The sequence below is a fragment of the Coregonus clupeaformis genome, chromosome 13 (assembly GCF_020615455.1).
Source record: "Coregonus clupeaformis isolate EN_2021a chromosome 13, ASM2061545v1, whole genome shotgun sequence".
In the NCBI taxonomy this organism is placed as follows: domain Eukaryota; kingdom Metazoa; phylum Chordata; class Actinopteri; order Salmoniformes; family Salmonidae; genus Coregonus; species Coregonus clupeaformis.
In genome coordinates this window covers 31,547,762-31,572,089 of record NC_059204.1, presented here as the reverse complement: position 1 = coordinate 31,572,089, position 24,328 = coordinate 31,547,762, and the positions used below count along the sequence as shown (strand labels likewise).

At 42.4% G+C, this 24,328-nt stretch overlaps 1 protein-coding gene across 7 annotated transcripts in view; it reads right to left on the bottom strand.

Annotated features, from left to right (window-relative positions):
* The window catches only part of LOC121579243 (phosphatidylinositol-binding clathrin assembly protein), a 70,808-nt gene extending 66,513 nt beyond the window's left edge, over positions 1-4,295 (bottom strand). For 3 of the 7 annotated variants that reach the window (XM_041893655.2, XM_041893661.2, XM_041893656.2), the window contains exon 1: positions 3,782-4,295. In XM_041893655.2, the coding sequence (XP_041749589.1) occupies positions 3,782-3,911 (130 nt within the window). In that variant the 5' untranslated portion in view covers positions 3,912-4,295. The remainder of the gene's footprint in view (positions 1-3,781) is intronic. The other 4 variants (XM_041893658.2, XM_041893657.2, XM_041893659.2 and 1 more) reach the window with 2 other exon arrangements.
* Positions 4,296-24,328: the final 20,033 nt, after the last annotated feature.

Here is a 24,328-nt window from a genome sequence, read left to right as displayed (position 1 = left end):
CAGGTTTTAATCAAGGATCTCTCTGTACTTTGCTCCATTCAGCTTGGCCTCAATCCTGACTAGTCTCCCAGTCCCTGCCAAAAACACCCCCACAGCATGATGCTGCCACCACCATGCTTCACCGTAGGGATGGTGCCAGGATTCCTCCAGCTTGGCATTCAGGACAAAGAGTTGAATCTTGGTTTCGTCAGACCAGATAATCTTGTTTCTCAGGGTCTGAGAGTCTTTAGGTGCCTTTTGGCAAACTCCAAGCGGGCTGTCATGTGCCTTTTACTGAGGAGTGGCTTCCTTCCGGCCACTCTACCATAAAGGCCTGATTGGTGGAGTGCTGCAGAGATGGTTGTCCTTCTGGAAGGTTCTCCCATCTCCACAGAAGAACTCTAGAGCTCTGTCAGTGACATCGGGTTATTGGTCACCTCCCTGACCAAGACCCTTCTCCCCAGATTGCTCAGTTTGGCCAGATGGTCAGCTCTAGGAAGAGTATTGGTGGTTCCAAACTTCTTCCATTTAAGAATGATGGAGGCCACGGTGTTCTTGGGGACCTTCAATGCTGCAGAAATTTTTTGGTACCCTTCCCCAGATCTGTGCCTAGACACAATCCTGTCTCGGAGCTCTACAGACAATTCCTTCGACCTCATGGCTTGGTTTTTGCTCTGACATGCACTGTCAACTGTGGGACCTTATACAGACAGGTGTGTGCCTTTCCAAATAATTTCCAATCAATTTAATTTACCACAGGTGGACTCCAATCAAGTTGTAGAAACATCTCAAGGCTGATCAATGGAAACAGCATGCACCGGAGTTCAATTTCGAGTCTCATAGCAAAGGGTCTGAATACTTATGTAAATAAGGTATCTGTTTATTTTTTATACATTTGAAAACATTTCTAAAAACCTGTTTTCGCTTTGTCATTATGGGGTATTGTGTGTAGATTGCTGAGGATTTTTAAAAATGTAATCCATTTGCATGGTAGACTACTTATCGCAAGAGTAGGGTTGTTAACCCGGAGGTTTCGCTAAATTCCCAACATAGCCTACCATTGCCAAGGCTAATCATCTCCTGATCCCTAATTGGCATAAATCGCTCCTCACTTCCCCGTTGTGATAGCTGGGTCTTATTCATAGGCACCAAAAGCGGAAAATGACTAACTGACTGGAGAAGGAGAACTGTGAATCAACTATGATAAAATGTCAGGAAGTGCAGAGGGTGTCTTTTACATCCATAGTCAGACCAGCTTGTGGACAATGACACTAAAAGTTCCCCATTGAACGCCTGTGAAGAACTGAGTCAGCCAAAAATACTGGGAGAAAACCCCAGTCTACGTATGCTGAGCATAAGATCACGTAGGGACACTCACTGGACGGTAAACTGCCTGTAGGCATGTAACGAAGGCTACAGTCGCTATTGAAAGAAAATAGGTGGATCGTGGACATCTCGATAGAAGCCTGCATAAACAAATCATGGAGCAGTTATGCAATTTATCTTATTAACTCATTGCATAAATAACACTTTAACGATAACCATCATTATTGGTAGAAGTCAGGCCATTTCTTGAAGTTCAAAGTCTAGGCTACAAAGTGATTGTAATCAAGTTAATCACATTGTTTGCATGCCAAGCACAGGGCTAATTTCCATTGTAAAGGTGATAGCATGGTGTAGGGTAATTGTAGCACAACGCTATGAAATCTCACATTGTTTCATAGGTAGGCAAACATCAGAAAATAACTGCTTGATTATAGCCTACCCACATGAAGAAATACTATAGTACTTACTATAGAATGATGTACTATGCTGTAGTATACTATACACTGTAGTATCCCCCTCAATCGTATTGGTTTCACAAATGACTGCCTCGCCTGGTTCACCAACTACTTCTCAGATAGAGTTCAATGTGTCAAATCGGAGGGCCTGTTGTCTGGACCTCTGGCAGTCTATGGGGGTGCCACAGGGTTCAATTCTCGGGCCGACTCTATTCTCTGTGTATATCAATGATGTCGCTCTTGCTGCTGGTGACTCAGATCCACCTCTACGCAGACGACACCATTTTGTATACATCTGGCCCTTCATTGGGCACTGTGTTAACAAACCTCCAAACGAGCTTCAATGCCATACAACACTCCTTCCGTAGCCTCCAATTGCTCTTAAACACTAGTAAAACTAAATGCATGCTCTTCGATCGAACGCTGCTTGCACCCGCCCACCCGACTAGAATCACTACTCTCGGCGGGTCTGACTTAGAATATGTGGACAACTACAAATACCTAGGTGTCTGGTTAGACCATAAACTCTACTTCCAGACTCACATTAAGCATCTCCAATCCAAAGTTAAATCTAGAATCGGCTTCTTATTCCGCAACAAAGCCTCCTTCACTCATGCTGCCAAACATGCCCTCGTAAAACTGACTATCCTACCGATCCTTGACTTCGGCGATGTCATTTACAAAATAGCCTCCAACACTCTACTCAGCAAATTGGATGTAGTCTATCACAGTGCCATCCATTTTGTCACCAAAGCCCCATATACTACCCACCATTGTGACCTGTATGCTCTCGTTGGCTGGCCCTCACTACATATTCGTCGCCAAACCCACTGGCTCCCGGTCATCTATAAATCACTGCTAGGCAAATCCCCATCTTATCTTAGCTCACTGGTCACCATAGCAACACCCACCCGTAGTATGCGCTTCAGCAGGTATATCTCACTGGTCATCCCCAAAGCCAACACCTCCTTTGGCCACCATTCCTTCCAGTTCTCTGCTGCTAATGACTGGAACGAACTGCAAAAATCTCTGAAGCTGGAGACTCTTATCTCCCTCACTAACTTTAAGCATCAGTTGTCAGAGCAGCTTACTGATCACTGCACCTGTACACAGCCCATCTGTAATTAGCCCACCCAACTACCTCATCCCCATATTGTTATTTATTTTGCTCATTTGCACCCCATTATTTCTATTTGCACATCATCTTCTGCACAGCTATCACTCCAGTGTTAATACTAAATTGTAATTATTTTGCACTATTTATTGCCTTACCTCCATAACTTACTACATTTGCACACACTGTATATAGATTCTATTTTTCTATTGTGTTATTGACTGTATGTTTTGTTTATCCCATGTGTAACTCTGTGTTGTTGTTGTTTTTAAATCGCACTGCTTTGCTTTATCTTGGCCAGGACGCAGTTGTAAATGAGAACTTGTTCAACTGGCCTACCTGGTTAAATAAAAAATAAATACAAATTGTCCGCAAAAACACAACACTTTTTATTATAGTAATAATAATGCATATACCCCACCCATTCCAATATCCCAATTTGTGCCACCCATGGGTGAGAAACCTACATGCCAAGTATAGACCATATATTATGTACCCTCCAGGTTAGAGAAAAGAGCAGAAACTCTGAACGATACGTTCAGACTCCAGTCCTACCTACGTACAGGTTATGGAAAATGTGCTCATGTAGTACCTGTCCAGTAGGTTTCCTTAAGGAAAAAGCCCCACTTCTACGTCAAATATAATAAAACAAAAACACTACAGTAAATACTAGTCATGTCTGCAAAAACACTACAGTAAACACTACAGTAAAGTTCGCAGAAACACTACAGTGAATACTATAGTATATAAATATTGTAATACTACAACATTTATATACTATAGTATGCACAATAGTATTTTTTCATGTGGGTTTGTAGGCCTCAGACACAGTTCAATGTCTAAGGAATAGGCTACACACTTGATCAAACGCAACAATGTAGCAACTCGCCGACATATTAATACTTACAATCTAAATGTTTCTTTTTTGGTCCCATAATTTCATGCGTGGTCGCCTTGCACAGCGTTTTGGACACCGCAGAGCCGGTTACACTGTGTTGAGCTGCGGTTATCCTATCCGTAATGCTTTGTCCAGACATCTTCGCACTTTTGTATAAAGTATATAACAAATGTTTCAAATGCTGTGGAATCGACTTTGTCCTCTGTAGCTTCCACAGTTCAGCCACCTGACCCAAAATAAAGAGAGGAGGGAAATTTTGACGGCAGGAACGTTACTCGTGTAGCTAAATCCCAGGGTGATATATGCAGCCCACATCCACGACTTGATTTAAAGCTGTAATTGAAGTTTGGGTGTCGGAAGACCACGAAGATACAAGCCCAGAGTTTTTACTTCCGTTCAATTCCGAATGTCCTCTCACTGCTCTCCTTAGAATTACTTATTTCGCGCTGACGCCCCCTCTCGCTCTCACTGAAGAAGTCTGTGCTCTTTTCAACTTCGCCTCCCCCTGCTGGGTTTAAATGGACTGGAGGTTTTCAGGAAAATGGCGGGTCTCATTCCTCCATAGACTTTTATCGTCTGTGACAGCATGGGCAGCGCCATTGAGGCTATCTCCATTTGAAAGTAGTACATTTTCTTCTTGTTCTTCATTAGCTGATTGCGCCCAACTCATAGGAATCCCACACCCAGTTGACTACTTTAAAATAGTGTAATCCCTCAATGGCAATGTCCATGCTAAAACATGTTATATCCATGATGAGTCCTCTATCTATCTCTATGGGAGCCTCCCAAATTTGATGTGGGTGTTGCTGAGTTTACAGCAGGGCCACCATTGTAGCTCATAAGCGATTCAATTGATTGATTGTTTCAGTCAACTACTTGAGCCAACATGGATGGACAGTTTCGCAGCCATTATAATTTCCCTGCCACTTGCTTTTCATTCCTTTCACATAGGCCACAGTTTTTTGCGATACACTTTTTGTAATATTTTTTATATGAATCTTCATGTAGGCCTATAGTTTATCAGCATGGTCATGCCCCATATAGTCCTAATCTTTCAATTTTCTCATGGCATTGCCCCTGATTCTCCTTTAATATCCATGGTTTCCACATGGAATATCTTTTATATTTTATCGTTTTATTTACCATGTCATTATCTTTGTTGTTGAAAAGGAAAAGGCACAATGATCGCTCACCTGAAACTCAATGTTTGATTTAAGCAAAGTTAAAATAATCTTTTAACTTTGCTTAAATAAAACATTTAGTTTTTAATGTCAAGCCAGTGTTGCGCCTTTTCAATTATGATTTAAAAAATTGGTTGCACCTCGACTCATATTAGTTGAGCGCCCTCCACTTCTTTTCAATATAGCCTGGAAACAAACTGTTTGAATCAACGTTGTTTCAAAGTAATTTGTCAACGTATTGTGACGTGGCATCTATGTGGAAAACACATTGGATTTGAAAAAAGTCATCAACTGAATGTTTTGAGGGTGGACTTTCAACCACAGGATTATGTAATCATTGTAACCTATTTTAAACATAGACAAACCTTGAATTTTGATCTTTGAAAATAGGCTGGGCAGCACCTCCTACTGGAGAGTTGATCTATCTACAGCAGGGGTGTCAAACTCATTCCAAGGAGGGCCTAGTGTCTGTAGGTTTTTCTTTCAGTTACGATCTAGACAACCAGGTGAGGGGAGTTCCTTAGTAATTAGTGACCTTAATTAGTCAACCAATTACAAGGGAGGAGTGAAAACCTGCAGACATTCAGCCCTCCGTGGAATGACTTTGACATGTGATCTACAGCTATTAATTTGGTCTCCCATCCAGGGTTTTAACCAAGCCCAGCCCTGATTAGATAAAAAATGTGTCACTGACTACTATCGATGTGCTATCGTGAAAATGATTTTTGATAGATCTCTTAATAACTAAATATATTCACTGTTCCTATCAACCTCATTCCAAAGAGCAAATGAAATTGAACCATACTTTATAAGTCATATATCATCAATGATACTATTTAGGCCTATATAGCATTTGCAAAGTCATCAACAGTTTTGTTTCAATTCAACCCAGGGTTAAATTAAAAATAGACAATACATATAGGCCTAGGGTTTCAAGAAAATAATAATTGATATGTTGGATTCACGTCTCCATCTCAACCAAAAATCAAAGTTAAAGAATAGGACTAAATCAAATCAAATAAAACTTTAAATGCACTTAAAGTTTGATTTGATTTAGTCCTATTCTTTAACTTTGATTCTTGGTTGAAATGGAGATGTGAATCCAACATATCAATTATTAACTTGTAGACAAACTGGAATTAAAGCCAGACCAAGTCAGTGGCACAAAAGATACATCTCCTTCAAATGTTGATATTTGGTTGCATTGACAACCAAACACAATTCAATATCACTTTTGCGATACAGTAAATAGCTTATTAACTGAAAATCCAGCCTTTGAAGAAAGGGGAAATTAGGAATATATGTATAACTATTTAACTACAGTAACGGTAGATGTATGGATGGTAGGGTAGGGGGGTAAAAAGTTGAGAGTAATACACTTTTATTTTTTAAAGAGGAGATTAAAAATTATGCAAACAATTAAATTCATAGAAAAATTATGATAATAAAAAAAGCCTATTAACAAATTACATGTTGGATTCAAGTCTCCAACTAAACCCCCCCAAAAAGATTAAAGAATAGGATTAAGCCAGTGGTTCAGATGAAACTATCCAAGCATGAAATATTCTTTAAATGTTGGACCCACCTATTGCTGTTCACTGGACCTCATGATCACTCAGCTACACAACTGATGCCTGCTGGACTGTTTCTTTACACAGTACCCCATCCTGTTCATCTGTCCTGTTTATCTGTTTAGCCTCAGCACAAACTTTCGTCGCCATTACCAGTTGTTGTCTTAGCTCTCTCGAAAAACACCTGTGATTGCTTTATGCCTCTCTCCCATGTCAATATGCCTTGCCTATTGCTGTTTCGGTTAGTTCTTATTATACAATTTCACTGTAGAGCCCCCAGTCCCGCTCAACCTGCCTCAGATAGCTCCTTTGTCCCACCCCCCACACACGCGGAGACCGGCTCAATCGGTGCCTCCAGTGATGCTATCTCTTTCATCGTAACCCAATGCTTATGTTTACCTCCACTGTACTCATATCCTTCCATATCCTTGTCTGTACATAATGCCCTGAATCTATTCTACAATGCCCGGAAATCTGCCCCTTTTATTCTCTGTACCCAACACACTAGAAGACCAGTTCTTAAAGACTTTAGCCGTATCCTTATTCTACTCCTCCTCTGTTCCTCTGGTGATGTAGATGTTAACCCAGGCCCTGTAGCCCCCAGTATCACTCCTACTCGCTAGGCGCTATCATTTGTTGACTTCTGTAACCATAAAAGCCTTGGTTTCTTGCATGTTAACATCAGAAGCCTCCTCTCTAAGTTTGAGTTATTCACTGCATTAGCACACTCCACCAACCCTGATGTTCTAGCAGTGTCTGAATCCTGGCTTAGGAAGGCCACCAAAAACTCTGAAATGTCCATCCCCAACTACAACATTTTCCGTCTAGATAGAACTGCCAAAGGGGGTGGAGTTGCAATCTACTGTAGAGATAGCCTGCAGAGCTCTATCATACTATCCAGGTCTGTGCCCAAACAGTTTGAGCTTCTACTTCTACAAATCCACCTTTCCAGAAATAAGTCTCTCACTGTTGCCGCTTGCTACAGACCCCCCTCAGCCCCCAGCTGTGCCCTGGACACCATATGTGAATTGATTGCCCCCCAACTATACTCAGAGTTCGTACTGCTTGGTGACCTAAACTGGGATATGCTTAACACCCCGGCCGTCCTACAATCTAAACTAGATGCCATCAATCTCACACAAATTATCAAGGAACCTACCAGGTACAACCCTAAATCCGTAAACATGGGCACCCTCATAGATATCATCCTGACTAATTTACCCTATAAATAATTTACCCTCCGCTGTCTTCAACCAGGATCTCAGCGATCACTGCCTCATTGCCTGCGTCCGTAATGGGTCTGCGGTCAAACGACCACCCCTCATCACTGTCAAACGCTCCCTAAAACACTTCAGCGAGCAGGCCTTTCTAATTGACCTGGCCTGGGTATCCTGGATGGATATTGACATAATTCCATCAGTAGAGGATGTCTGGTTGTTCTTTAAAAGTGCTTTCCTCTCCATCTTAAATAAGCATGCCCCATTCAAAAAATTCAGAACTAAGAACAGATATAGCCCCTGGTTCACCCCAGACTTGACTGCCCTTGACCAGTGAAAAAACATCCTGTGGCGTACTGCATTAGCATCGAACAGCCCCCGCGATATGCAACTTTTCAGGGAAGTCAGGAACAAATATACACAATCAGTTAGGAAAGCAAAGGCTAGCTTTTTCAAACAGAAATTTGCATCCTGTAGCACTAACTCCAAAAAGTTTTGGGACACTGTAAAGTCCATGGAGAATAAGAGCACCTCCTCCCAGCTGCCCACTGCACTGAGGCTAGGAAACACTGTCACCACCGATAAATCTACGATAATCGAGAATTTCAACAAGCATTTTGCTACGGCTAGCCATGCTTTCCACCTGGCTACCCCTACCCCGGCCACCAGCTCTGCACCCTCCGCTGCAACTTGCCCATGCCCCCCCGCTTCTCCTTCACCCAAATTCAGATAGCTGATGTTCGGAAAGAGCTGCAAAATCTGGACCCCTACAAATCAGCTGGGCTAGACAATCTGGACCCTTTCTTTCTAAAATGAGCCGCTGAAATTGTAGCAACCCCTGTTACTAGCCTGTTCAACCTCTCTTTCGTATCATCTGAGATCCCCAGAGATTGGAAAGCTGCCACGGTCATCCCCCTCTTCAAAGGGGGTGACACTCTAGATCCCAAACTGTTACAGACCTATATCCATCCTGCCCTGCCTTTCGAAAGTATTTGAAAGCCAAGTTAACAAACAGATCACCGACCATTTCGAATCCCACCATACCTTCTCCGCTATGCAATCTGGTTTCCGAGATGGTCATGGGTGCACCTCAGCCACGCTCAAGGTCCTAAACGATATTATAACCGTGATCGATAAAAGACAGTACTGTGCAGCCATCTTCATCGACCTGGCCAAGGCTTTCGACTCTGTCAATCACCGCATTCTTATTGGCAGACTAAATAGCCTTGGTTTCTCAAATGACTGCCTCACCTGGTTCACCAACTACTTCTCAGATAGAGTTCAATGTGTCAAATCGGAGGGCCTGTTGTCTGGACCTCTGGCAGTCTCTATGGGGGTGCCACAGGGTTCAATTCTCGGGCCGACTCTTTTCTCCGTGTATATTGTGATGTCACGAGAGGCTGTGTCCTGGAGGGACGTTACATCCCCCTGAGGTGGCTGCAAACCCAGACAGCTATGGCTCCATCTGCTGGTATGGTCGGGAACTCCACCCCTCTATGGCCAATCTTCCCACGCAGCTGAAACAAATGAGGAGCTGATGAGCTGAAGGTTTGGGAAGGGAAGAGACACAGTCTCCAACCTGGGCTCTCGGGAGGACAAGAGTGCTGCACGTCCACTTCCATGAGGAATATAAGGATTTGGAGATACTTACCTTTGGGAAATACTCACCTTTGGATATATGCACCTGTGGAAATACGTGAGAGACATTTGGAAGGACTTTTTGCTGGGTTGGCCACTAGCTGCAACGTGGACTACAGTAAGGCTGGGGAAAAGTTATCTGAGCGAGTGAGAATTATGATTTTGGATGTGGAAGAGACATCCCTGAACTGTTAACCCTTAAAGAGCCACAAGAGAACAGAATTTTGTTATATTTTCGTTAATTTCCCAAGACCTATAATAAAATCCTTGTTTTGTTTGAACCTTGTCTCCTTGCACTACTTGAGCAATCCCGCTGAAAGCTGTGTAGCCTCTCGTGACGTCACAGATGGTGGAGAATACAGGCACGCTCAAGCGTTAATAGTGCATGTCAGAGGAGGATACCGAAGGTTTGATCACCCAGTTTTCCAAGTTGGCCGTAGGCTCCCCGCCGACTGAAATGGAGGACATATTGAAAGCCCTTGTTGCTGGCCAGCAAGCCCAGATGCAAGCAAACATGGCTCTCTTGGAGGAGCAAAAGAAAGCCAACCTTCTGAAGGCAGAGGAATTGCAGTTGCAGAGACAGAGGGTGGTCCAAAATACCCGCCCAATAAAGGCAAGTGACTTTATATCTAAGGTGGGAGCTACCGATGACATTGAGGCATACCTGCATGCATTTGAGGCCACGGCCACTAGGGAAGCCTGGCCCAAGCAACAGTGGGTTGGTCTGTTAGCCCCCTTTCTAACCGGGGAATCGCTGAATGCTGTCCGGGACCTGGGCCCTGACCAGGTTACTGACTATGATGCCCTGAAGTCTGAGATCCTCAGCAGATATGGACTCACAAAGTTTGGTATGGCCCAGCGCTTTCACAGCTGGACCTTCCAACCAGACCAACCTCCTCGGGCGCAGATGCATGAACTTGTCCGAATCGCAAGGAAATGGCTGGATCCGCAGAGGAATACAGCAGCGGCGGTGGTGGAGGCCGTTGTGGTGGATCGTTACCTACGCGCCCTGCCTTATGAGGCAAAACGGTTCATCAGTCAACAGGCCTTGACCACGGCTGATCTGACCGTGGAAGCTGTGGAAAAGTACCAGGCCACAGCGGAGATGCTGAATGCTTCCCGAAAAGACCCCAGGAGGGCGGCCCCACCACAAATGGGAAGAACCCGTCCAAAGGACCCCAAGGTCTCGAACCCAGCCACGTCAGGACTTATCCCGGCTCCAGGGGGAGCCAGAAACCAGGCGGGTCCAAGAAGAGTACACCAGGAGGGGGAAACTCGACAGTGTTACCGGTGTGGGGAGATGGGACATATCTCCTGGCAGTGTGGGAAACCAGCCGATGAACCTATGCCCACTGCGGAGTCCTCCAGCTCAGCACCCACACACCGTTTTGCCTCGCTCTTGGGAGTCGTAGATGGCGGCCCAGATCGACCCCCCACCTGCCCGGTAACTGTGAATCACCATGATGTGGAGGCCTTACTGGATTCTGGTAGCCGGGCCACCCTGGTGCGTAAGGATTTGGTGGGCCCAACGTGTCTGACCCCGGGAAAGTCCTCCCAGTTTCCTGTGTCCATGGGGACACCAGAGAATACCCCATTACTGAACTTACAATGACCAGCACACGGGGAACCATACACACGACGGCGGGGGTGGTTGATTCCCCTCCCCGTCCCTGTCCTAATTGGACGAGACTGCCCAGCCTTTTACCCACTCTGGAGAGAGTCTCAGGAGAGGATAACCCGAGTACCTCGGAAACGGAGAGGCAAGACTCATCCTGGGAAGGCTCCGGTGCAATCCTCCGAGTTACTCACTCCCGCCCGGGCTCTGATAGGGATGGCAGGTGCCCAGACCGACACAGAGACGGAGCTACAGAATCTGGACAAAGAACTGTCTGGTCTGAAGGGGACCGCTGAGAGGTATCGTTTGTTAAAGCAACAGTTAGACATGAAGACAGAAGAGTTAGATATCCTCCAGGCTAAACTCCAACAGAGCTCCTTCCCTAAGCAACAGGAGGAGCTGGAGAGGCTGCGCAGGACCATCGAGGAGTGTGAGGAGACCCTGCGCAGTAGTAAGGAGGTCCAGAAGAAGGCAGAGGAGAAGTACAAGGTGTTGGAGAACAAGATGAAGAATGCGGAGGCAGAGAGAGAGAAGGAACTGAAAGCTGCTCAACAGAAGCTAAACTCTGCTAAAACCAAGGCTGATGCGTTCAGTAAGAAACTCAAGGAGAGACAACAGGAGGCTGAGTCCCTGGTCCTAGAGTTGGAGGAGTTGAAGAGAGAGCAGTCTGGCAAGCACCACGGCAATGCGGACGCCCTCTCCCGGCGTGATGCCTTCTTCGCTGCCTTTACCCCGACGAGGACGTCGGTCCCGAGGAGGGGGATGTGTGATGTCACGAGAGGCTGTGTCCTGGAGGGACGTTACATCCCCCTGAGGTGGCTGCAAACCCAGACAGCTATGGCTCCATCTGCTGGTATGGTCGGGAACTCCACCCCTCTATGGCCAATCTTCCCACGCAGCTGAAACAAATGAGGAGCTGATGAGCTGAAGGTTTGGGAAGGGAAGAGACACAGTCTCCAACCTGGGCTCTCGGGAGGACAAGAGTGCTGCACGTCCACTTCCATGAGGAATATAAGGATTTGGAGATACTTACCTTTGGGAAATACTCACCTTTGGATATATGCACCTGTGGAAATACGTGAGAGACATTTGGAAGGACTTTTTGCTGGGTTGGCCACTAGCTGCAACGTGGACTACAGTAAGGCTGGGGAAAAGTTATCTGAGCGAGTGAGAATTATGATTTTGGATGTGGAAGAGACATCCCTGAACTGTTAACCCTTAAAGAGCCACAAGAGAACAGAATTTTGTTATATTTTCGTTAATTTCCCAAGACCTATAATAAAATCCTTGTTTTGTTTGAACCTTGTCTCCTTGCACTACTTGAGCAATCCCGCTGAAAGCTGTGTAGCCTCTCGTGACGTCACAATATCAATGATGTCGCTCTTGCTGCTGGTGACTCTCAGATCCACCTCTACGCAGACGACACCATTTTGTATACATCTGGCCCTTCATTGGGCACTGTGTTAACAAACCTCCAAACGAGCTTCAATGCCATACAACACTCCTTCCGTAGCCTCCAATTGCTCTCAAACACTAGTAAAACTAAATGCATGCTCTTCGATCGAACGCTGCTTGCACCCGCCCACCCGACTAGAATCACTACTCTCGGCGGGACTGACTTAGAATATGTGGACAACTACAAATACCTAGGTGTCTGGTTAGACCATAAACTCTACTTCCAGACTCACATTAAGCATCTCCAATCCAAAGTTAAATCTAGAATCGGCTTCTTATTCCGCAACAAAGCCTCCTTCACTCATGCTGCCAAACATGCCCTCGTAAAACTGACTATCCTACCGATCCTTGACTTCGGCGATGTCATTTACAAAATAGCCTCCAACACTCTACTCAGCAAATTGGATGTAGTCTATCACAGTGCCATCCATTTTGTCACCAAAGCCCCATATACCGCCCACCATTGTGGTCCTCACTACATATTCATCTATAAATCACTGCTAGGAAAATCCCCGGCTTATCTTAGCTCATTGGTCACCATAGCAACACCCACCCATAGTATGCGCTCAAGCAGGTCATCCCTAAAGCCAACACCTCGTTTGGCCGCCATTCCTTCCAGTTCTCTGCTGCTAATGACTTGAACGAACTGCAAAAAATCTCTGAAGCTGGAGACTCTTATCTCCCTCACTAACATTAAGCATCAGTTGTCAGAGCAGTTTACAGATCACTGCACCTGTACACAGCCCATCTGTAATTAGCGCAGCCAACTACCTCATCCCCATATTGTAATTTACATTGTTATTTATTTTGCTCATTTGCACCCCAGTATCTCTATTTGCACATCATCTTCTGCACATCTATCATTCCAGTGTTAATACTAAATTGTAATTATTTTGCACTATGGCCTGTTTATTGCCTTACCTCCATAACTTACTACATTTGCACACACTGTTTATAGATTTTCTATTGTGTTATTGACTGTATGTTTTGTTTATCCCATGTGTAACTCTGTGTTGTTGTTGTTTTTATCGCACTGCTTTGCTTTATCTTGGCCAGGTCGCAGTTGTAAATGAGAACTTGTTCTCAACTGGCCTACCTGGTTAAATAAAGGTGAAATACATTTACAAAAATAATAATAATAATTGGTTGCGTTGTCAACCGCACACAATTAAATATTACTTTTGTAATACAGTAAATTGCCTAAAGTTAAGGCTATCTTATGTAATTATAGAAAGTGTGCATGTTGAAGATAGCATGCAAAGGTCGGGACAGTACATTTAGAATAATATGTTAGACTTCGTATGGTATATCTTAATTTGTGGATGTCCATCACTCATTTCGTATGATACATTACGAATTACAATTTGTGTCATTTGTTACTAATTTGCTAAACGTACAATATGTTATGAATTTGCTAAACGTATGGTATGATACGAATTCTAGCTAAGTGGCTAACGTTAGCTAGGCTAGGGGTTAGGGTTAAGGTTAGGGTTAAGTTCAGGAGTTAGGTTAAAGGGTTAGGGGAAGGGTTAGCTAAAAGGGTTCATGTTAGGGGAAGGGTTAGCTAACATGCTAAGTAGTTGCAAAGTAGCAAAAAATTAGTAAGTAGTTGAAAAGTTGCTAATTAGCTAAAATGCTAAAGTTGTCCATGATGAGATGTTTTTTCATCTGGACACAGAGATATTCACGACAAACTCATGGACAACATGGACACAGACATAACGAATCAGAAAAAAATACATACTTTTCTCTGCAAGTATAATTTCACAAAACTTTCATAGATTTCCAAAATTATTAACTACCATGGTTTCTGAAAATTTCTGGAACTTTGCCACTTTACCAGGAATTTTGCAACCCTAATAAAATGGTAATTGCTGACAAATTTAGAGTACTTTATTAATTCATGGCAAACAGAAAAAACATGTACAGTATCTTCATCTTTCAATCTCAGATTAGGTGAGAATAATTCTACCTCACTTTCAATTGAGGAATGCACTTTTTTAACTTTTTGGGAAGTAGGCTACATAGGTCTCACAAACACTAAAGTCAAATCGTTTTGGTGGCCTTGACTGAAAAACAACCTCACATGGGCCACAGGTACACAGACTGTCACAGTGCCCTTTGATTATCCCTGAGACAATGTTCATTCAAATTGTGTTGACTAACAATCTGTTTAAAACACAATGAACATCCTTAAAAAATCTCCCAAATTGAATGAACAGGTCTTTCAGAAATGTGAAATTGGTTGATGAATTAGGAAAAAAACATCAATTTTAATAATCTATTCCTTTTAGCTTTAGTTTGTCTGAGTTTTACATTATCATTTAGAATCACTGACTGCACATAGGCTATATCAACTCTAAAACATCATAACTCAGATGAGCCTTTCTTTTCACTGATTAGACTGCTAAACTGTTAACAGTGAACACCTACATTTAAAACAAATACCGTAGCCTTCACAGGAACTATAAAACATTCACATCTGTAAATCAAGTCCACCTAATGTATTTGATAGAAAACAATACCATTTTGACCAAGGTGTTATTTACATACACATTCATTGTATGCAACCCTGAATAACGCTTCAAAACCCATTTCTCATTACATACAATATATTCACTTAGGCAGACACCTAGTGGCCAATATCTGCAATTACCTTAGATGATTTCTCTACTTACTGTGGCTATTTTTATTTTATTTGACCTTTATTTAACTAGGCAAGTCAGTTAAGAACAAATTCTTATTTACAATGACTGCCTACACCGGACGACACTGGGCCAATTGTGCACCGCCCTATGGGACTCCCAATCACGGCCGGTTGTGATACAGCCTGGAATTGAACCAGGAGGTCTATAGTGACGCCTCAAGCACTGAGATGCAGTGCCTTAGACCGCTGCGCCAGTCGGGAGCCCGAGTGAAGTCGGAAGTCGGAAGTTTACATACACCTTAGCCAAATACATTTAAAGTCCGTTTTTCACAATTCCTGACATTTAATCCTAGTACAAATTCCCTGTTTTAGGTCAGTTAGGATCACCACTTTATTTTAAGAATGTGAAATGTCAGAATAATAAATGATTTATTTCAGCTTTTATTTATTTCATCACATTCCCAGTGGGTCAGAAGTTTACATTCACTCAATTAGTATTTGGTAGCATTGCCTTTAAATTGTTTAACTTGGGTCAAACGTTTCGGGTAGCCTTCCACAAGCTTCCCACAATAAGTTGGGTGAATTGTGGCCCATTCCTCCTGACAGAGCTGGTGTAACTGAGTCAGGTTTGTAGGCCTCCTTGCTCACACACGCTTTTTCAGTTCTGCCCACACATTTTCTATAGGATTGAGGTCAGGGCTTTGTGATGGCCACTCCAATACCTTGACTTTGTTGTCCTTAAGCCATTTTGCCACAGCTTTGGAAGTATGCTTGGGGTCATTGTCCATTTGGAAGACCCATTAGCGACCAAGCTTTAACTTCCTGACTGATGTCTTGAGATGTTGCTTCAATATATCCACATAATTTTCCTTCCTCATGATGCCATCTATTTTGTGAAGTGCACCAGTCCCTCCTGCAGCAAAGCACCCCCACAGCATGATGCTGCCACCCCGTGCTTCACGGTTGGGATGGTGGTCTTCGGCTTGCAAGTACCCCCTTTTTCCTCCAAACATAACGATGTTCTATTTTTGTTTCATCAGACCAGAGGACATTTCTCCAAAAAGTACGATCTTTGTCCCCATGTGCAGTTGCAAACCGTAGTCTGGCTTTTTTATGGCGGTTTTGGAGCTGAGCGGCCTTTCAGGTTATGTTGATATAGGACTCGTTTTACTGTAGATATAGATACTTTTGTACCTGTTTCCTCCAGCATCTTCACAAGGTCCTTTGCTGTTGTTCTGGGATTGATTTGCACTTTTCGCACCAAAGTACATTCATCTCTAGGAGACAGAACGCGTCTCCTTCCTGAGCGGTATGACGGCTGCGTGGTCCCATGGTGTTTATACTTGCGTACTATTGTTTGTACAGATGAACGTGGTACCTTCAGGCGTTTGGAAATTGCTCCCAAGGATGAACCAGACTTGTGGAGGTCTACACATTTTCTTCTGAGGTCTTGGCTGATTTATTTTGATTTTCCCATGATGTCAAGCAAAGAGGCACTGAGTTTGAAGCTAGGCCTTGAAATAAATCCACAGGTACACCTCCAATTGACTCAAATTATGTCAATTAGCCTATCAGAAGCTTCTAAAGCCATGACATCATTTTCTGGAATTTTCCAAGCTGTTAAAAGGCACAGTCAACTTAGTGTATGTAAACTTCTGACCCACTAGAATTGTGATACAGTGAATTATAAGTGAAATAATCTGTCTGTAAACAATTGTTGGAAAAATTACTTGTGTCATGCACAAAGTAGATGTCCTAACCGACTTGTTTAAACCACAGTTTGTTAACAAGAAATTTGTGGAGTGGTTGAAAAACTGGTTTTAATGACTCCAACCTAAGTGTATGTAAACCTCCGACTTCAACTGTATGTAGTTGATTCCTCATGACAGTTTTAGGATAATGCATTTAGTTACAATAGTGAATGACAGAATACTATCTCCAATTCACATCTTTTAGAAACAATATGCATGGCTATAACATGACTATGATGACTTAATGCTATACAGGACCATACAGTGCAATTTTAAGTGACTGTGATTGCACTAATTGAGATCAAAGGGGTGCTGCCGCACGTGTACTACAAAGCATAGCACCATCATCTTCAGTACAAGGCTACAACTGCACAATGAACTTGAATACCTCTAAACAGTGAAATACAATTGATATTACATATTTTATACAGGATTTGTTAATATTTGATATTGTGAGCTGCATAGGATTTTGAGGATGAGCACATTCCATGTATTTATTTCTGTCACTGGTGGGTGCCAGAAGGTATGCGTGCCAAGATAGCTGGGGGGCCACTGGTGCTAATCTTAGAAGGAGTATGTGATGGAATATCCTGACTAGGGTGCAACACAATACCATATAGGGTGATACTATTGTGGTGAGGAGTGACACTCAATAATGGTTGGCAACTGTTGGATGGAATTAGCTTGCAAATCAGTATATAAACTGAGTGGTTTTCTATGTAAGTCATTCAAATGACAATAGGCTACTCACGTGCCGCTTGTCATGTTGAATCCGGTACCATAATATTAAATACTTTGTACCAACTCTCCATCTAAGTGTTTAACTATTCTCTTGCATCCTGAATTACTTGATGCCGGAGAAACTCATCATAACAACAATGTAATACCCATATAATGATGTACCATATACAGTGGCTTGCAAAAGTATTCACCCCCCTTGGCATTTTTCCTATTTTGTTGCCTTACAACCCGGAATTTAAATAAATTTTGGGGGGTTTGTATCATTTCATTTACACAACATGCCTACCACTTTGAAGATGCAAAATATGTTTTATTGTGAAACAAACAAGAAATAAGACAAAAAACGGAAAACTTGAGCATGCATAACTATTCACCCCCCAAAGTCAATACTTTGTAGAGCCACCTTTTGCAGCAATTACAGCTGGGAGTCTCTTGGGGTAGGTCTCTATAAGCTTGGCACATCTAGCCACTGGGATTTTTGCCCATTCTTCAAGGCAAAACTGCTCCAGCTCCTTCAAGTTGGATGTGTTCTGCTGGTGCACAGCAATCTTTAAGTCGTACCACAGATTCTCAATTGGATTGAGGTCTAGGCCATTCCAAGACATTTAAATGTTTCCCCTTAAACCACTCAAGTGTTGCTTTAGCAGTATGCTTAGGGTCATTGTCCTGCTGGAAGATGAACCTCCGTCCCAGTCTCAAATCTCTGGAAGACTGAAACAGGTTTCCCTCAAGAATTTCCATATATTTTGCGCCATCCATCATTGTTTCTATTCTGACCAGTTTCCCTGCCGATTAAAAACATGGTGTTCTCTGGGTGATGAGAGGTGTTGGGTTTGCGCCAGACATAGCGTTTTCCATGATGGCCAAAAAGCTCAATTTTAGTCTCATCTGACCAGAGTACCTTCTTCCATATGTTTGGGGAGTCTCCCACATGCCTTTTGGCGAACACCAAACGTGTTCGCTTATTTTGTTCTTTAAGCAATGGCTTTTTTCTGGCCACTTTTCCGTAAAGCCCAGCTCTGTGGAGTGTACGGCTTAAAGTGGTCCTATGGACAGATATTCCAATCTCCGCTGTGGAGCTTTGCAGCTCCTTCTGGGTTATCTTTGGTCTCTTTGTTGCCTCTCTGATTAATGCCCTCCTTTCCTAGTCCATGAGTTATGGTGGGCGGCCCTCTCTTGGCAGGTTTGTTGTGGTGCCATATTCTTTCAATTTTTTAATAATGGATTTAATGGTGCTCCGTGGGATGTTCAAAGTTTCGTATATTTTTTTATAACCCAACCCTGATCTGTACTCCACAACTTTGTCCCTGACCTGTTTGGAGAGCTCCTTGGTCTTCATGGTGCCGCTTGCTTGGTGGTGCCCCTTGCTTAGTGGTGTTGCAGACTATGGGGCCTTTCAGAACAGGTGTATATATACTGACATCATGTGACAGATCATGTGACACTTAGATTGCACACAGGTGGACTTTATTTAACTACTTATGTGACTTCTGAAGGGAATTGGTTGCACCAGTTCTTATTTAGGAGCTTCATATGCACGCACCACTTTTCCATTATTTATTTTATAGAATTGTTTTAAACAAGTTATTTTTAAAATGTCACCACCAATTTGGACTATTTTGTGTATGTCCATTACATGACATCCAAATAGAAATCAATTTAAATTACAGGTTGTAATGCAACAAAATAGGAAAAACGCAAAGGGGGATGGATACTTTTGCAAGGCACTGTAACAATTTCAAACAATTGACTGATTTACAGTTCATACTGTATAAGGAAATCATTCAATTGAAATAAATTCATTAGGCCCTAATATATGGATTTCACATGACTGGGAATACATATATGCATCTGTTGGTCACAGATACTGTACCTTAAAAAAAAGTAGGGGCGTGCGACACATCTCTGAGGTTGTGAGGCCGGATGGACATACTGCCAAATTCTCTAAAACGACGTTGGAGGCGTCTTATGGTAGATTAATTAACATTCAATTATCTGGCAACAGCTCTGGTGGACATTCCTGCAGTCAGCATGCAAATTGCACGCTCCCTCAAAACTTGAGACATCTGTGGCATTGTGTTGTGTGACAAAACTACACATTTTAGAGTGGCCTTTTATTGTCCCCAGCACAAGGTGCACCTGTGTAATGATCATGCTGTTTAATCAGCTTCTTATATGCCACACCTGTCAGGTGGATGGATTATCTTGGCAAAGGTAAAAATGCTAATTAACAGGGATGTAAACAAATTTGTGCACACAATTTTAGAGAAATAAGCTTTTTGTGTGTATAGAACATTTCTGAGTTATTTTACATGTTGCATTTATATTTTTGTTCAGTATACATAACTATGGATCTATGTGTCGCTAGGAACCTGTTTCAGCGTTCCAAAAAAAAAAAGAATGAGGCGAACTTGACCTCTCCTTTTATAGATAAGAGGTAAGTCCCACCTCTAGGTAGGGCATTGATTTTAAAAAATATATATGGTCTCGATGATTTTTTGCATCATTCACGGTAAGGACCGTTACACTTATCAGTGACGTTCATCCTTTGGTCTCATAGATCCATAGTTATGTACATAACTTACGATATTGATCATGCAACTGCCGTTAACTTGGGTCAGCATGTAACTGCGCGTTCATGTAGAACATGGCAAGTCGAATGCCAAACTCTTCATTGAGCAATGCTGAAACAGCAATCAATGGGCGAGTCAGAGCCACATTTTAACTTTTGCAGAAATCAAAATGAAAGAAAGGTTGTCTTCCAAATTCAGCAGGCTATGGTGGGAAATAGACTATTAGAAATTGCATCTTTCTTTTTAATAATCATATTGGTAATGTCATCTTGGATGTGCTTTGGTGTGCTTATCAATGCACAAGCACCTTTTTTCCCAACTGCTATCGATAAAATTATTTTCGGAGGAAGAGGACAACACACAGTTTTGTGGGCATCCTCCTGGTGGTAAAATGTGAACTTGCGGTGCAACCAGCGCCCAACCTCATGTGTCGTTACCCGGGATCGAACCAGGGACCTTTAAGGCCAGTTCAGATACATAAAATGAGACGGTTTTGAGGAGATTTAGAAAAAAGTTTCCTTGATCTGAACGGTCTAGTTTTAGAACGTCTCACGTCGGTTGCTGGAGTTTCCAAGTTTCAACATGTCAGATTTTAAGGAAAGACTGACGACGAGACGGATCCATTTAGCAAATAGGAAGTCAGCACTAAGCAAGCTCAAGCTTACGTTTTATGACCTCAAGGGTGGAAAATCATGTGACGCGCAAGCTCAAACACTTTGACGCTGATCAAGGTTGAGGTTGGTGATACAACTATTGAATGTCCCTTTACTGCTGTACCACCAGTATATTTTTATTATTCACACATCCCTTTGACTGTCAAATCAATGGTTGGTTATATTATAGAAAGTGCTCCAATATTGAGATCCATGATTCCCTTCAAGTAAAATATCACAATCAATTGTTTCTACCAATCCAAGCAACAATTGTCCAAAAGCTAATAGTAAAAAATATAATTTGTTTATTTATAGAGTAATAGTACTCTAATACCAAAGTATCAATTGATCCCTGTTGAGCAAACTACTTCAACATCTATTTAGAATAAAACACACTAACATTTGATATAACTATTATTTAACCCTTAGAAACCCAGACCCAGTTTTCTTTACATAAAAAAAGTCAGGAGTGATAGAACTGCTCAAGGAGACCCCAAATAACATATTGTTGAAAACCCCCCGAAAAACTAAATAATACAAATGTTGGTATATGAAAAATAAAAGCAAATACAGTGAGGGAAAAAAGTTTTTGATCCCCTGCTGGTTTTGTACGTTTGCCCACTGACAAAGACATGATCAGTCTATAATTTTAATGGTAGGTTTATTTGAACAGTGAGAGACAGAATAACAACAACAAAAATCCAGAAAAACGCATGTCAAAAATGTTATAAATTGATTTGCATTTTAATGAGGGAAATAAGTATTTGATCCCCTCTCAATCAGAAAGATTTCTGTCTCCCAGGTGTCTTTTATACAGGTAACAAGCTGAGATTAGGAGCACACTCTTAAAGGGAGTGCTCCTAATCTCAGCTTGTTACCTGTATAAAAGACACCTGTCCACAGAAGCAATCAATCAATCAGATTCCAAACTCTCCACCATGGCCAAGACCAAAGAGCTCTCCAAGGATGTCAGGGACAAGATTGTAGACCTACACAAGGCTGGAATGGGCTACAAGACCATCGCCAAGCAGCTCGGTGAGAAGGTGACAACAGTTGGTGCGATTATTCACAAATGGAAGAAACACAAAATAACTGTCAATCTCCCTCAGCCTGGGGCTCCATGCAAGATTTCACCTCGTGGAGTTGCAATGATCATGAGAACAGTGAGGAATAAGCCCAGAACTACACGGGAGGATCTTGTCAATGATCTCAAGGCAGCTGGGACCATAATCACCAAGAAAACAATTGGTAACACACTACGCCGTGAAGGACTGAAATCCTGCAGCGCCCGCAAGGTCACCCTGCTCAAGAAAGCACATATACAGGACCGTCTGAAGTTTGCCAATGAACATCTGAATGATTCAGAGGAGAACTAGGTGAAAGTGTTGTGGTCAGATGAGACCAAAATCGAGCTCTTTGGCATCAACTCAACTCGCCGTGTTTGGAGGAGGAGGAATGCTGCCTAAGACCACAAGAACACCATCCCCACCGTCAAACATGGAGGTGGAAACATTATGCTATGTTTTTCTGCTAAGGGGACAGGACAACTTCACCGCATCAAAGGGACGATGGACGGGGCCATGTACCGTCAAATCTTGGGTGAGAACCTCCTTCCCTCAGCCAGGGCATTGAAAATGGGTCGTGGATGGGTATTCCAGCATGACAATGACCCAAAACACACGGCCAAGGCAACAAAGGAGTGGCTCAAGAAGAAGCACATTAAAGTCCTGGAGTGGCCTAGCCAGTCTCCAGACCTTAATCCCATAGAAAATCTGTGGAGGGAGCTGAAGGTTCGAGTTGCCAAACGTCAGCCTCGAAACCTTAATGACTTGGAGAAGATCTGCAAAGAGGAGTGGAACAAAATCCCTCCTGAGATGTGTGCAAACCTGGTGGCCAACTACAAGAAACGTCTGACCTCTGTGATTGCCAACAAGGGTTTTGCCACCAAGTACTAAGTAACGTTTTGCAGAGGGGTCAAATACTTATTTCCCTCATTAAAATGCAAATAAATTTATAACATTTTTGACATGCGTTTTTCTGGATTTTGTTGTTGTTATTCTGTCTCTCACTGTTCAAATAAACCTACCATTAAAATTATAGACTGATCATGTCTTTGTCAGTGGGCAAACGTAAAAAATCAGCAGGGGATCAAATACTTTTTTCCCTCACTGTATGTGGTTTACATCACTTAATGCCCCATGATACATATACAGTACATAAAAAAAATGTGTGACTATACTTAGCCAAAAATTAATATTAACTTTCTCTGGACAGCTTATCAGTATTTTGTATACATTGAATTTCAGAAACTCACGTTTTTGACAACATACGCGACCATTCGTTGGAGGAGAATTTACATCTTTTTTTGGGGGGACATTTTCTTTTGCGCCAATCTCTGATAGAGTAATTAAAATGATTGGCAACCAGATGGTGCCAAAAGTGTTTATTGGGATCTCTTCTTGAAGATAGTGGTTTCCTTTTATGTATTGATCGTGTACAGACACTTTACCAGGTGTTTAAAGACAATGTTACATATACGTAACATTTGGCTTTAAATGGTTAATTCTTCTGGAAATGTACCCAAGTATAGGGCTGTGGCGGTCATAACATTTTGTCTCACGGTAATTGACCGATAATTAACAAACACATTTAGCATCTCCAGGTCTCCATGCACATTTTTCATACAAGCCACTGATGTGTGGCTTTGGAACATCTACATTTAAAAGTCTAATAAATCAATGTAATATACACCATCACAATAAATCCATTATTTATATTAGGCAGGTCTAAAGAAACATTATGATATGTAGTAACGCAGCTTGCACTGCGATGCAGTGCCTTAGACCGCTGCGCCACTCGGGAGACCCTATTTCATTAAACTGTCGACAGCGCCTCTCTCTGCGCGCTCGAGAAAGGAATGAAGGAGAGAGGGGAGGAGATGGAAACGCACGGTGGTGAGATATTCTGTAGCTAAAGGTAATGTGTCAGCCTATTTTGAAAAAAAAAAAAAAGCCCTATTACTAGGCTTTTCAAAATCAAATAGAAATTCACTATAATTGTAGGCTAACTCTGTAAGCCGCCCTGCACAATCAATGAACCAACAGCATTGCCTAGGCCTATACATTCTCTCCCAGACTCATGGATAGAAAGTTTGGAGCGTAGCATAGGATAACCAACCAGTCCATCCAGCACTCTTAATAATACAGTCCACACTCAAAGGCGATTACTAGAATTTGTTTAATTTGAGTACAGGCTAGACCAAATATGCACCAAAGACCTCTTAAATCAGTTTTTCTGCCATGCGTAATATGCAGTAGGCTATGTATTATATAATGGCAAAATTATTTTAATTCAGGGTTTTTTTTCAGGGTGGGCTCATATATAGGCCTATGCTATGCATAAGCTCTAATATGTATATGGATGTTTTGAATTAATCATCACCTTAGAAAGCACTGTCCATTTCGTTGTTAGGCTTTGAAACAACATCCACAAGGACTGTTTTCAACTCAGTTTC